The sequence below is a fragment of the Achroia grisella genome, unplaced genomic scaffold (assembly GCF_030625045.1).
Source record: "Achroia grisella isolate CSIRO2021 unplaced genomic scaffold, CSIRO_AGI_Agris_v1 utg598, whole genome shotgun sequence".
NCBI lineage: Eukaryota > Metazoa > Arthropoda > Insecta > Lepidoptera > Pyralidae > Achroia > Achroia grisella.
The window spans coordinates 1893999-1909522 of NW_026712958.1; the positions used below are offsets into that span (position 1 = coordinate 1893999).

The 15524-nt window shown below is 36.7% G+C and overlaps 1 protein-coding gene across 1 annotated transcript in view; it reads right to left on the reverse strand.

Annotated features, from left to right (window-relative positions):
- Positions 1–15524, reverse strand: part of LOC131848871 (ataxin-2-like protein) — a 47237-nt gene that overhangs the window by 21057 nt on the left and 10656 nt on the right. The window contains exons 3-11 of the mRNA XM_059198821.1: positions 8107–8287; positions 7097–7346; positions 6419–6599; positions 4969–5253; positions 4037–4200; positions 3225–3315; positions 2156–2203; positions 963–1043; positions 144–272 (exon numbers count right to left, since the gene is read on the reverse strand). Of these exons, the coding sequence (XP_059054804.1) occupies positions 144–272; positions 963–1043; positions 2156–2203; positions 3225–3315; positions 4037–4200; positions 4969–5253; positions 6419–6599; positions 7097–7346; positions 8107–8287 (1410 nt within the window). The remainder of the gene's footprint in view (positions 1–143; positions 273–962; positions 1044–2155; positions 2204–3224; positions 3316–4036; positions 4201–4968; positions 5254–6418; positions 6600–7096; positions 7347–8106; positions 8288–15524) is intronic.

Below are 15524 nucleotides of genomic sequence, written 5' to 3' on the forward strand. Positions count from 1 at the left end.
ACATGTTGTGTGTGATTAGTAACAAACAAATAAACGATATATCTATCTATCTATGATACTGCACACAAACATAGTGTCTGTGTGTTTATTTTGTGTATGTGAGTCTTTTGCGTGTGTGTTTGTGTGTGTGCGTGTGTGTGCACAGGTCGTACCTTGTGGTGTGCGGGGGGCGTGTGCTGCTTGGGAGGGCGCAGCTCCCGCTTGTGAGGCTCGGCCCCGAGGCTCGCGTTGGCCGACACCTCCGGCGGACTGCTCGCCGGCGGCGGCTGCACCTGTACACATACACACATCTCAGAACTCATCCCACAACTACATACACTATGTGACCTTGTACGTCGCGGTCATACATGACTACATACAAAGTGACATTATTTATTTTGCAGAAAAACTCTAAGTACATCTGTCTACCTATTCCAACCATTGAACGGCATGCTTTCTAAATCTGTTTTTGTTTTTAAACCCTTATCTCAAAGTTGTGAAATTACAGGATAAGACATCTTATTCCTTTGGAATAGCGACGCATGAGTATTTCAAGGATGTCACATGATAACGTGATGTGCTTAGTGCTGATCATGTTAATAGACAATCTACCAGTTTCCATCAGGCAAGACCACAGACTGCCAATTCAGTTACTTTTACAAAAGTTGAAATATTACAGTCTTGTAGATCTATTCAGACATACTCGTCTGGGAGATCGTAAAATACAATTTGCAAACAATTAAACAATTTTATTTGATAAAAAATAAAGTCCATTTTTCATTTGCAAAGACATCGAAAATTGCATTTTTTTCAGTTTCAAATGAGCTGCACACACTCAATAGTGCGTACAGTGTATGTGTGTAGAGTAGTGTGGAATAGGGTATAAGGACCCTATTTCACACTTCGAAATTGCATTCTTATGTTTCTGAGCTTGCTGAGTGTGTAAAGGTGTCAGTGTGTAGAGTAGTGTGAATGGTACTTACGGGTTGCGGATTCACTGGCGGCTGCTGTGGTGGCACAGCTGAGGACACTAGTTTGAAGTCCTGACCAAACCGGCGAAGTTCCTGTAACCGAAGTTTTTTAGGTACAGTTCCATCATTGTCAGAAGTTTATAAAAGCTTATCAATACATTCTTTAATCTTGTTCTGTTGTTGTAATTAAGTGTAAGTAAATGTAAGTTTTAGCTGTAATCCAATCAGATGCAGTTTCATAGCTTTCAATAAATACTTGGAGATATTTGAACATACATTATAAAAAATATAAATCAAGTGTGGGACGTAAATGTAATGTATGTATGTATTAATTATATATAATAATTATTGCAATCTTTCACCAAAATACAAATGTTTTATCAAAGTTTTAACACATGATAATATCTGAGGATTTGTGTTACACATTGCAACTTTGTTATTTACAAAGTATAATTTGTAGTTATAATCTATAATCGCCATACTTTTTATTAAAATTGTAGTTTTTGATATAACTGTTAACAGAATTGGTATAACAGTAGAATAGTCAATTTTTTTAAGGATGAATATGGGCACGTAGTAGTAGAATAGTAGGGCTCGATGGGGTAAGGAGTTAGGTAGATTAGATAGTATGCAGAGACAGAATGTGCACATTAATATCATACAGTTGTAATGAGGTTATGGTTAATAAGTCTTTCCTTAGGAGTTCATTATCAGTGGAGTAAGGTAAGTTGGAGTTAATGTGGGGTAGAGGATTTTTTTTATTATTCAAATGGTGTTTGTAATCATTGGTTGTTGCCGAGGTGCAGAAAACAGTCCAAGTCGGCGGATGTATACATGGAGCGACGGAATGTTATATGAACCATCGGAAAGACATATGGAGCAACAGAAGAATATACGGACTGACGGAAGCTTATATAGAGCGATGGAAGAATATATAGAGCAACAGAAGGTTATATACAGCGACGGAAGGATATATAGAGCAACAGAAGGTTATATAGAGTCATGGAAAGATATATAGGTGAACAGAAAGTTATATAGAGCGATGGGAGGTTAGATATAGTGATGGAAGGTTATATAGATCCACGGAAGTAGCAATGGAGCGGCGGAAGGACATATGGAGCAGTGGAAGGACATATGGAGCGGCTGGTAGTGAGGTGGTGTGTGTGTGTGTGTGTGTGTGTGTGCGTGTGTGTGGCGACACGTACCTGCACGTCGTCGGGTCGGCGCGGGTCTCGCGGCCCGCCCGCGCCGCTCTACGGGACGGACACAACGCTCAGTTACATCTTACTCATATTATAAACGCCTAACTTTGTAAGTATGGATATTTGTTACGCTTTCACGCGAAAACTACTCAACGGATTTTGATGAAACGCTATAGTAATACACCTTACGCATCAGAATAACACACAGGCTATATTTTACGACATATAATGTTACGACAATTCACACAGCGCCATCTAGTTGCAAGCTAAAGTGAGCTCGTGTTATGGATACTAGACGGCTGATATAAATACATATTATTTTTCGTAAATACATACATATTGAAATCAGAGGCATGAAATCTTAGTATTCTAAAATATAAATCAATATTAGCTTGCTTGTCATTCTAATCACATTAAAATAATTAAATCCAAATTTTTTTCCATCGTAACAATCATCAACATAGGCAAATTTCATCAGTTTACATCAATCAAATTAAATATTAAGAAATGTAAGATTTTAACAACGATTTTATCTCTAATGAAATCGATTAATTAAAGATCTCGAGTTCAAAAATGTGATTGTAGTCTCAATAAAAGTTGGAATTCGATCAACATTAAACTACAACGTTAATTTTTCAAGATCTTTCTTAAAATTTAAATATTAAAATGTCTTAGCGGTCCGCAACCAGACGTTACACCCCTGTTATTTCAGGTGTCCATAGGCTACGGTAACCGTTAAGATGAGCCATATACTTGTTTGCCGCTATCGTGGTATAAAAAAATGTCGATAGTCAAGTTTCCGCACTAAATATTTATGGTCACACATAGTAATTTTAGCGGAATTAAATAAAATAATTCATTGAATTATTAGAAATTATTAATTAAAAGGAATACGAGTTGAGTTTCTTGTTAGTTTTCTCATCTCGAAATCATTACGAACTGACGGTAGATTTGACATATCATAAGGGTCTGTATTAGACCTACATGAATAAAGATATTTTGAATTTGATTTAAATTAATATAAATTTTATTTAATATAAATCCTTTAGTAATACGGAAAATGTATACTTACGTGATGGTGATGCGGTGGGAAGCTCTGCCGAGGGTGTGTACCGTTGACCTTCCCCGCTCCTGGACCAGCGCCGCCAGCCGGAGAGCCGCCACTAAACATTATAAAGTACATATGTCAATTATAAAGTATGCAAAACTCGTACAATTAGTGCGCAATGGCGCGAAGACATGTTTTTTTTATTATTGATGATAATAGAATGGTATACTAAATTAGTATACCATTCTATTATCATCACGGGGCACCAGTGGAAGATCATTAAATGAACAAGAAGGCAGGTCAGTTAACCCATCGTGACAAATTCATCAGGAATTTACCACGATGATTTCCAGGGGGAGCCGTATGGAAGTCACATGGTACATTGCTAGTAATGGGGTTATGAAGTCCACATTACTAACAATCCTCTTTCCCCCTGAAGACATGGTTGTATCTTCACACATTTCCACAAAGGGCGAAACCGGTCGCTCTAATGAGACAAACTATATCATCTACAGGGCGGGCCAAACGCCGCCATAACTACGGTATAATGCTAACTCGATCTAGCGACTCTGGTAATGAATTATTGTCGATTGACATTGTAGAACACAAACCTATGTCACTATTTTCGTAACATATAAAATGTATTCCTTAATTACTGTATTTTTAATACAAGATGGAGCCTGCCTTACACCATCTACAGGCTGAGCCGTAGACGCCACCGAAAGTTGCGGTGGAATAGTGACGTGACCTCGCCACTCTTTTTAGTAATTAAGAATCTCACTTTTCTGGCGGCGGGACTGTACTTTGAAGATTTTTCACATATAAAGAACACTGACCTGTGCGCGAGATGCGCTGCGTGCGCGGGATGCGCATGCGCGTGGGCGTGTGCGTGCGCGGGGTGCGCGAGGTGCGCGGGGTGCGCGGGGTGCGCGGGGTGCGCGTGCGGGAACGGCGCGTGGTACCCGCCCGCCTGCGCCGCGTAGCTCTTGCCACCCGCCGGCTGCCAACACAAACGCCTTATACTTTACTACCTCATTTAAAGGGATGATAATGAAATCATAATGGCACGCGCCTGCGCTAAGGTTAAGGAGGACATCCTGTCGACGCAGGCATCTCCACCTGTTAGAGGACGAGTATTTATTTACACTAGCTGAACCTAGCCCGACTTCATCTACGTAACATTTCCTCTGTATTTCTCTTATCATTTATGCGGGTAGTTGCTGCTTAGATTTTGTTACTACACCGTCTGCATTATATGTTACCCTACCTTCTTTTATTTTTATTTAATTTTATAAAAGTTTGTTTTTAGTTCTCATGTCAAGTGAATCATTTGTAATTCTTAATAAGAATAAATATCTAAATTCTAAAAAAAATTCTGCATTTTTCGTCGCAGCCCTGGTGCTATTGATCACTACATGATGTATGATACGTATACAGCCTATATATATATAGCCTTCCCTGATAAACGTATTATCCAACACTAAAAGAACTATCAAAATCAGTTTAGTAGATCCAGACATCAATGCCTACAGCATACAACCTTTACCTCTTTATAATACCAGTATAAAAGTACAGAGAAAAATGAACATGCAGAAATTCTCTAGAACCCATACCACAAGCTCTTTTTGCTTCTACTTTATTTGGATGGACTAAATGACTGTGAATTGTCCCGGATAATTATTAACATATATCCAACGGTTAGGTCTTTCTAGAATAATTCCTTTGTATATAATAAAATAAAGCAAGTAATAACAGAAGGTAAGCTGACCGCGTCGTCCTGGCGGCGGTCCGCGGGCGGCGTGAGGTGCGGGCGCGGCGGCCTGTGCTCCTTGTCCTTGGGGCCCGGCGGTCCCGGCGGGCCGGCGGGGGCGGGGCCGGGGCCGGCGGGGGCGGGGCCGGGGGAGGGGGCGGGGCCGGGGCCGGCCGGGGAGGCGGCGGGGGAGGGGGGCGCGGGGCCGGCCGCCGCGGGGGGCGCCGCCGCCGCCGAGTACGGCTTGCTCGTGTTCGGCGACGAACCACCGTTGTTGCTCACCGGCTTCACTAGTTTGCCGCTCTGGAAAAGAACACATACAATGAAAAGTGTTATCTAAAACCTACGACTATAGAAGAACGCATACTATGCTACACAATCTTCTAAATCACATCGTTCACGTCTTATGAAACGTATATACAAAATTAATGTTTGAACACTTTATACAAGATGTATAAAATGTTGAAACATTTATTTTATTACTGATATTATAAATACGAAAGGTTGTGACAAAGGTTGTTTGTTACTCTTTCACGCAAAAACTACTGAACAGATTTTGATTAAACTTTACAGTAAGACTATAAATTTCACGCGGATGAAGCCGCAGATACATGTATAGTAATATTATAAATTCAATGTGTATATCTGAACAAATCTTAATGAAACTTGGTATGAAGATATATTATGGCAACGGGTAATATATAAACGCAAAACTAGACAATTTTTATTACACTTTCACGCTAAAATGTTAAACAAATTTAAATGTTTAATACACAATCACATTGAATTGCTATTTTTTAAGCAAATTTTTAAGTAATATCATTAAATATCATTATATTCCTAGACATTTCAGTACTATAATATGCATGTATTTTAAATATAAACCTTCTTATTGAATCTCTCTTATCTATTGCTAAAAAACTGCATTCAAATCCGTTACGTAATTTAAAAGGTCTAAACGACCCAAGTCAATTCAAACGGGAATCTAAATTACGACAGTTTGAGGCTGAGGTTCGAAGATTTAGCAGTGCCCTTAGACTAAAGTCGTATCCGACAAGCGGGAGTTGGACTTCAGTTGCTCCTTTAGTCCTTCCGCGGGTTTGGAGTGCCATCTGCACTCGCCCCCTATTGTCCGATGAAGCTGTGGAAGCTAACTCCGGCCAACAGGGGGGAAGAGGTTAGGGCTTGTTAGTAATGTGGATTGATAACCCCATTGCTAGCAATGTACCATGTCAAGTCGACCTCCACGCATTTCCCCCTGGAAACCATCGTGTTAAATTCCTGGTGAATTTGTCACGATGGGCTAACTGACTTGACCTCATGATCATCTTATCATCCTCCACTGGTGCCCCGCCAGCGTAAACCGTTAGCACAGGCGGGTGCACCATTCCATTATCATCCACAAAGAAAAATCCGGCCAACAGAATTACGGTAGTCTGACAAAAAGTCTAGTAAAAATGAGCCATACCTGCAGATTATTATTCTTTCTCTTATTGGGTATAACATATTTGCCGGCGGAGCCCTCTGACGATCGCAATACTGCCGCGAAAGCTGCTTCTTCATCACCATTCTCCGCCTCGATTCGATTTTTATATGATGGAGTACTTTCGATTTCTGCTGCGATTTCCTCCGCCTTTGCTTCAGCATCTCTGTAAATATACATAACAAAATGATTCATGGATGGAGGGAGAAGACGACAGAAGACTGTATGAAATATTATATTCCTTCAAGTAGAGTAAGGCAAAGCATAAATATAACGGCTGATAGGGACCGATGGAAGATATGTCATCTCCCACTGCACTGATCCCAAATAATGGGATGAGGTGCCCATGCAAACGACTTTCTACAATGTTTAATTTTGTACTCATTGGAGTTTATTATGACGGCTTCTGTGCTCTAGCAGTTTAGAACAACACCTTACTTCCGATCGTCGCGCGTTCGACTACTCGCAAGGTACAAACATTTGTATTCACTACTCATGAATGATTTGTGTGTGTAAATTGTCCTGAGATATTATAACATAATTATTATTTCTGTGGTATTTTTCCATTCACATTACGCATTAAAAAAATAACACGCCTATCAGTTGTCTGTTAAGTACCAGACTAGATGACGCTGTATGAATTGTACTAGTCAAAAGCCTCACCTGTAATCTTGGGTATCCTTCTTTTGTAAGGGCAGTGTGTACCCTGCCAGGGAATGATCGTACGTACTATGTACACCGTACACCTCCTCGTTCTTCCTGAACATATCGTTGGCGTCCCAGCCGTTGGCGCGGTGGTCCAGCTCCAAGTCTTCGAGGCGAGCGTCGCCGTTCAGGGAGGGGGAGTCGCCACTGTCGCCGTCACAGCCGTCCCAAGGTTCCAGCTGCCGTTCCTCGGCGGAGCGACCGTTACCTGCACAGATTCAATGTTAATTTTAGATAATGATTATACCATCACGACTGTATATCCAGGTGAGGTATACACGATCACAATGTATGAATTTACAATAAATTACCAAGAGCCTATTACCGAAGCCTATTACTTCGTAAACGGCTAAAATGTCCAACATGTATAAATGATTTCTGATTTGATTTGATAATGAACTGTGATATATCCACTTTTCGTTGGCTATATTTGAATTACGTAGTTTCAACTCCTCCATATGGAGGAGCTGAACCTACTGCTGCCTCGGGAACTTATGGTTTTTTTAATGGTTGAATATTGAGTGGTGCTGACCCGCCCGAGTTAGCTCATGTTTCATGCAGTTCCTTTTTGCACCATCAAGGTTGCTATTATCAGCTATTTCATCTAACTATACACTTCCAAGTGGATGCGGTTCATTTTTTTATCGAGTGGTTTGGGCTATTGTCAGACCTGTAGCACTGCAACCATAGATAGGCTTTTCTAGAGTTCGCTACCTAGACCCCTCAGGAACAAGATTTGAAGGATAGTCTTATTACGATGGTTTTTTCCTTAGGATAGAGATATTTCGTTTATGTAGGAATGGGCTACAACCTCATAGGATGTGTAGTGGCGTTTCCTCTTCTGATTGGTAAAATCTACAGATTGTTGTTACGCTAAGATCTAATTTCGCTATGTGTTTATTCAAGGGCCCTAGTCATGATGCTATATATTGTTTTTACACAATAATAATAAGTTATAGGTTACTCACCATTAAATTTGCTAGATATAGCACTATCTGTTTGGAACACATCATGTGTGGCGTACTCCAGGTCCGAATCCTTCGCCCGGATGGAGACTACGTCTTGTGGCTTGAAAATCAGTTTGTCTACAACGGAATCAACTGGCACCACTCCGTCTTGGTCCACTCGGTGAGCCATTTCTAACACCACCTGTAAAAAAACGAATATCCATTAACATATATGATGTCGCAAATGTTATCGTAAAAAGTCTAGTCTTTTTTTAAGTCTTGGACTTAAAAAAGCTTTTGTAATGTCGTGTGGGAAAAGGATGGAAAGAATTAGCTGGATGGTGATTTCCATGGTGTTGTTCATGTATGTAGGCGACAGTTACAGTTTATCAAGTTTGGCATTACATAAAAAAAAACATGAGTTTGAAACGCCGTGTCTTTGCTATCAGATGATGAAAATGGTTGTATTATGAAGCGGAGTGGAATTCAGTTGCGATTTCAAAGGTGGGTTGAAGAATTCGTAAACGTATCAAAAATGCCGATTTATTTTGTAATTCAAGTAGCTGTTTCATTTATTTACTTTTTGCCAAAAAATATTGATAATTTTAAAAAAGCTATTTCACTAATAAAATCTTAAGTAATAACAACAAACTGCACTTTTACCTAAGTGCCCTTTGACGAAAGATAGTGATTTGTTTTTTTGAAATTGCGTAATGTTTTACAACAAACTGCTAGAAAAATGATGCGAATGCTTTATAAAATATTCTCTTTGTAAAAGCTTATCATAGAATTGACAAGTTTATAAATGACAATAATGTTTCTAACTTTAAATCCATAGCGCTGACAATATTATCTGATTGCATAAAAATTGAGTGCTTAGCAGTTTCCATGTTGATTGTCGCATGCCTCCTCTTTATTAATGTGTATTTATTTAGAACAACAGTTATTCAAACGAGCAACACGCAAGTTTCTTGCTCGTTCTTCCTGTGATGAGTCTGCATTCCGATTGAGTGGTACTATAAAAAATGTGACTATTCAAAAGTTCTTATTTAATTTATTTTATTTGAATAAAGATTATTTCCAAAATTATTTACAAAATAAAAATATATGTATTTATATAAGTTTTAGTCTAGTTTAAGTATTTATATTTATATAAGTTGTCTACAACCCTTACATAAGCTCTGCCTAGCTTGGAACTAGATGACTGGGGCGCTGTATAAATTATCCATAACCCTGGATAATTTTATAATGTTTTATAATCCATATATGTATAAATGAAGCAAAAAGTTTCTACCCCTTTTTAAGAAGATTATGCAGACGGAGATGTATGAAATTTCGTACACTTATAGTTTATACAGAGTAACAATAACAACATACCAACCAAGTGCAACATACCAATATAATTTTATAATTATGTATAAAAAATACATTAATTCAATAAAAAAAAAACTATCCATTATCTGCTTCTTCCTTATCCCATTTATTTATGGTCGGCGTAATATGTTTTTCTCTTCCATTCATCCCTGTTCGCAGTCATCTCGTTATTTACTCCCTTTCTTACCATATCATCTTTCACACAGTTCATCCATCTCTTCGGTATTCCTCTGCCCTTATAACCCATCCAAATACATATGTGACACCCTCCTTCTATAAAAAAAACTATACCCTACAATGTATTTGACACACATGCTGTTGATATTCTTTTGATATTAATATATTTAAAGTTTTCTTGTATTCTTTCTTGTAATCAAAATTATAAAAGAAAATTATATAATTGTCACTTCACTGTCTACCGTCTTACCATTAAATACATTTATTCCAGTCATAAACAGTTTTACTACATATTTCTACAACACATGCATATATACTCTTTTGTTTATTTTTAAAGCCTGTCAAATTTAGATTAGTCTAATATTGTTAGTCTTTAATATTATTTGTCTATAGTCTAAGAATAGAACCTTAATAATGTTCCAACTTATAATTCATTTTAATATAATTATCGAATTTCGACCACTGCGCGACCACTAGTTCTAATTTTTGTCTTCATCCGTTTTAATATTTTAAGCATATATAGGGACAGACAGCGACAGCGACTTTGTTTTAAACTATGTAATGAAAAAACACTCACTCATTAATCACAACACAAACTGTAAAATGTTCCTAAATTCGTTAAACGCTCCGCTAAAACTGTGTTATTAGTTTAAACATCAAACGATGCATGGTAGTACAGTAGCACTCTATTGCAAGCAATGATTCACTGTTTGAATGAAGTTCATTGGTGGCTACTATCTGATTATGATAACTATAGATATAGTTCAATATGCGCCCCACCCGTTTCATTTCTTCTAATTGCTTACCTCTAATCTACACTGACATTCTAACATTATAAAGGCTAAAGATTTGTATCGACCGACTAAACTCTAAAATTATTTATCACTTCGTCCGCGTGGAGTTAAATTTTATTTTTCTAAAATGAAATAATTTTTCTAAAATAAAATTAACCTAAGTTACGTCTTATTAGATCAGACCTGCCAAAAAATGTCCCGTCAAAATCGGTTCAGTCATTTCAGAGATTAGCCGGACCAGACAGACAGACAAAAATTGTAAAAAATAATATTTTGTTGTCTGTACTGTATTTATATTCATATGCATGTTGTAAAAAACGGTTGTTTCAATATTAGAAACAGACACTCCAATTTTATATATATGTATAGATGATAAGTGTACAGGTGTTTATATATTTTTGTATGAAGATTGACATATATGAATGCAAGTATCCGTAATAGATAACTAATAAGATATATGTTTTTGTTAAGTATTACTGACAAATGAGGTGTTGGTATAAAAAAAATAAACCTCAAAAAATATAGTTCTCGTTTTTTACAGTTTCTAAAATAGCTAAAATCTTTAAAATATATACGTATTATATTTAGTTTATCAATAGTTTTCAATTTCATGAAGATATCTTGGATAGGTACTGAGAAATTTTTTTTTTTTTCAAGTGAAGTCACCCCCATTATTCCCTTACTACAGGGGTTAGGGGTGTGAGATTTAATGTATGGCTATTTCAGATGAAAGACAATAAAAACATGGTAAGGACCCTTGATCCGACGTCATTTCAGTTTTATCCTTAACCCGCTAGATCCTCTGACATTGTCTACATTGACAGTTTTTTGCTATTCTTAGGGTTGTGACTCTATCGGTAAATAAAATTAATTACTCAGAAATAATATGTGGATGTTTATTTTAAAATAATGACCATCGTATTGCGTCATCTTTACATAGTATGAAATAGCTTAGCTTCTAATAAGCTTAGGATGTCTGTTTTAAAATATGCAACGTATTTTAATGCATTTATTAGCAGTAGATAGAGTTATTTAAGAGAAAGGTATATATGTACATATACATGTACATACATGTACACCCGTGCGTAGCCGGAATGGGTAGTTAGTATTTCATAAAATATGCACCTATTTAATGTAATTAGATGTTTGAAAAAACATTTGATTTGTAGCTTAATAACATTACATTTACTATATGTACGGAAACTACAAAAATCATTACATTTAACTACAAAAATGTATTTTTGTGATGTTTAATACAAAGACAGTAATATGTATGTACGTAAATTTGAAAAAAATTCGTATAAACATATGATTCACCCAATCGATATCGCAGATACAGGGAATACTCGCCTACAGTTAGGAACATTTTTTCAGGTACAGGAGATACCCCCAGGCCCTACAGCTAGTAATATATTTTTTTAATTTGATATTTATACCTGTCAATTTAGTCTCTGAGATTAAAAAACATACTATAGCTATCACTATGCTCGTTTCACGTCTTCTTAGATCTATCTTTATCTTAGATAACAGATGCTCAACGTTATCTTTAGAGAAATATTAGGCAAGTAATAGAAGCGTTTTATCTGACTAACTTACGTTTGCAATGAAAAAGTATCAGATTTATTTTTATAAATATTTTTTTATTGGCGACTTTGGGCTATTGTCAGGTGCTAAGACCTGTGCCACTGCGATCTGCATAAACAAGATCTATTGCGCTCGCCCTTATTATGTTAAAAAACATCGGTAACTTTTTACGCCAAGCCAAGGATATATATCCACATAACACTCGTAATGCAGGAGATTTTCTTTTATTAGGCTATTGTTAGGTGCTAAAATCTGTGACATTGCGACCTGCATAGACCTATTTTCTATCCTTTTTCAAAGTCCGCTACCTAGAACCGTGAGGGACAAGAATTGAAGGATATTCTTAGGAGCGATGGTATTTATCTCCTCAGGATAGAGTGTATACTTTCCAAAGGAGATATTTCGTTTATGCATGAGTGGGCTGCAATTACATAGGATATGTTTTGGTGTTTCCTCTTCTGCTTGACAAAATCCATAACAAAATGTTTTTATGAGCTTGGTTTTAATACACAATCCTATTTGATTTTATTTACGTTTTATGTATGTTTAGCTCAAATGAGAGGCGAAATGCGGATAGTACAGTACAACTAATATTAACATTATATGTCCATATTTACAATAAATTTTAGACAGTGCCAGACTGGAGGTTTTTAAATTTGACGGATGAAATATGTGAATTAAGAATTTGGTAACTTTTTCCGTCCATATAGGCTTAAAAAAAGAATAGAAGCGCTCTAGCTACAAGGAACAAAGAAAAGTGGAATAGGCCTCGGTGGTCTAGCGGTTTAGTATATCGCTTTACTTTCGATGATCGCGGGTTCGGTACCTCGCATAGTGCACACATTTGTTTTCGTGAGTATGATTGTTTGTATCGGCCTGGGTGTTTTCTATACATATTATGTATGTATTTACAAAAATAAAATTATCTGATTATTAGTTTTTAACATCAGTTGTCTAGTACCCATAACACAAGCTGCTGCTGCTTACCGTGGGACTAGAAGGCGCTGTGTTAATTATGCAGATTTATTTATTATTTATTTATATTATGGAAATCTAAATAAGTTCCTCAATTTTGTGAACTGAATTTAAGTCAACTCTAAAAAGATAATTACATCCGCCCAGTCAATGTCCAAAATAGTTTTAAATATTTATTTTTGTATTGACGTAATATTTTTACCATAAAAGCTCAAGTGTTTCAAGTAAATAATATATTACACGGGACTCGTCGTATTTTCTTATCAAGTTTTTTTCTCTAAGCATACTTGAAGTACGTATAAGTGTGTAGCTTATCTAACTTATGACAGGTCTATATTTTTATATATTCATATTGTATTGTAAAAAGTTGGGACACATGAAACGACACGTTGAATGTATTTATACTAGCTGTTATTGTGACTTCATCTACGTGGAATTTATATCTTTTTTTTTATAAAAATTTAATTAAATTAAGAGTAGCCTAAGTTACTTCATAAAACATTAGCTATCAGTCTAGTAGTTGCAATGATTACAAAGACAAAAAAAAGTTATGTAAATACTATATATACTTTCAAATGCCTCTGATCAAATGCATTTGACGGCCTCGGTGGTCCAGCGGTTTAACACGCTTTAATTACGATGGTCGCTGGTTCGAAACCTCGCACGGGTGCAAACATTTGTAGTCATGAGTACGATTGTTTATATCGGTCTAGTACCCATACATACTACTCACCGTGGAGCTGCGTGAATTGTCCTGAGATATAATTATTATATTCGTGTTTGGGTGAAATTTAAATATATCGTTTCTTTACCTAACCCGTTTCAAATGCCACCTTAACAATTTCAAATTAGCAATAAAATTTGGCATACGTTTCGGAGAATTTGACGCCCGACCAGTTCATTAACAGGTTAACCTTTGTCGTGCCGATTTTTATTATCCAATAACTTTAAACGACTTCTTTATTCGTATATATCCATCTTCGCGCCGTGTAGGCGACATGGGGTAGGCAGAAGTATATACAAAACTTATCTATAAATATTTCTCTAATGAATTAATTTTATACAAAAGAGCATTACTGCTTTTCATTTCTTCTCCTAAAACTACACCGTGTTGATAATACATTTCTTTTATGTATGTTAAAAAAGATAATGGAATGGTACGCCTGCCCTAAGAGTATACGCTGGCGGAACACCAGTGGAGGATGATAGGACGAGTGTGAAGGATGGAGACCAAGACGACGAGCAAAAGAAAAACGGCACCGATATAGTTGTAGAATATTTGTGTAATAAATTGACTTATGTCATATGAAAACAATATAATATTATAAGAAGTATAGACAATAAAAAAGGTATATAAAATAGTTTCCAACAACGAGTATAGAGTCGGGCCAAAAAGTAGTCGTCATAAATAAGATTCGAATTTCTATTCTATTCTATTCTCATATATCTACTGTTTTATGATTTTTATAATACGTCCAATTATCGAAAAGCGGTAGATTAAAAAAAAAGTATGACCATTCAGAAGTCCATAAACTTAAGTTTATTTGAATATAAAATGTTCTATTCTTGTATATATCTATTATATATATAAGAATGAATACAATAAGGAAATTTTATCTATAATAATAATAATAATCTCAGGACAATTCACACAGCGCCATCTAGACCCAAGTTAAGCTAGCTAATGCTTGTGTTATGGATACTAGATAGCTGATACATATACATAGATATTTTTTTGTAAATACATACAAATTACATACAAAATACATCGATCGTAAAGCGGTGTGCTAGACCGCTAGACCACCGAGGTCGTCAAAGTTAATTATTATTATTATTAATAATAATTAACTTTATTAGCCGATAAAACACTTTTACATTTAATACACATTACGGCGAACCACACACTAGATATGCAAGTCTGTATCGTGTGGTTCAGAGTATATCATTAGGCATAATATATATATTACTATATATTTATTATACATATAGATGTCGTTTGAAAATGCAGTATTGAATCTGCAACTCAGCTGATAGTCCGTCGCACACAACGCCTGAAATGTCGGAAGTTATACTGCGTTTATTGATTTGCCCCAGTTTCCCACGTAGCTACGTGCCTAGATAACCGAAAACCGTTAATGTACGTTTACAAGAGACGAAAATTACGTATTCGCATTTGATCTATCTGTCTGACTTTAACTATCTGATCATTACTTACTGGTGTATCAAATAACTTGACGTACCTGACGGTAAGTGGCAACCGTCGCCTATATACATTTTTTTACGGACTACTCTAATGCTGTTGGCCGCAACTGGCCTTTACAGCTTTACCGGACGATAGGGACCGAGTGCAGATGGCACTCCAAACCCGCGGGAGAACTTATGCAGCTGCTAAAGGCCAACTCCTAACGTATATGACTAATCTGAGGGCACCGCTAGGGATTCGAACCTCGGCTCAGGCCGTCGTAATTTCGATTCCCGTTTGAATTGGACGGGGGTTCGATCGGAGGGGACAGCCTATATACATGAACAACAGTA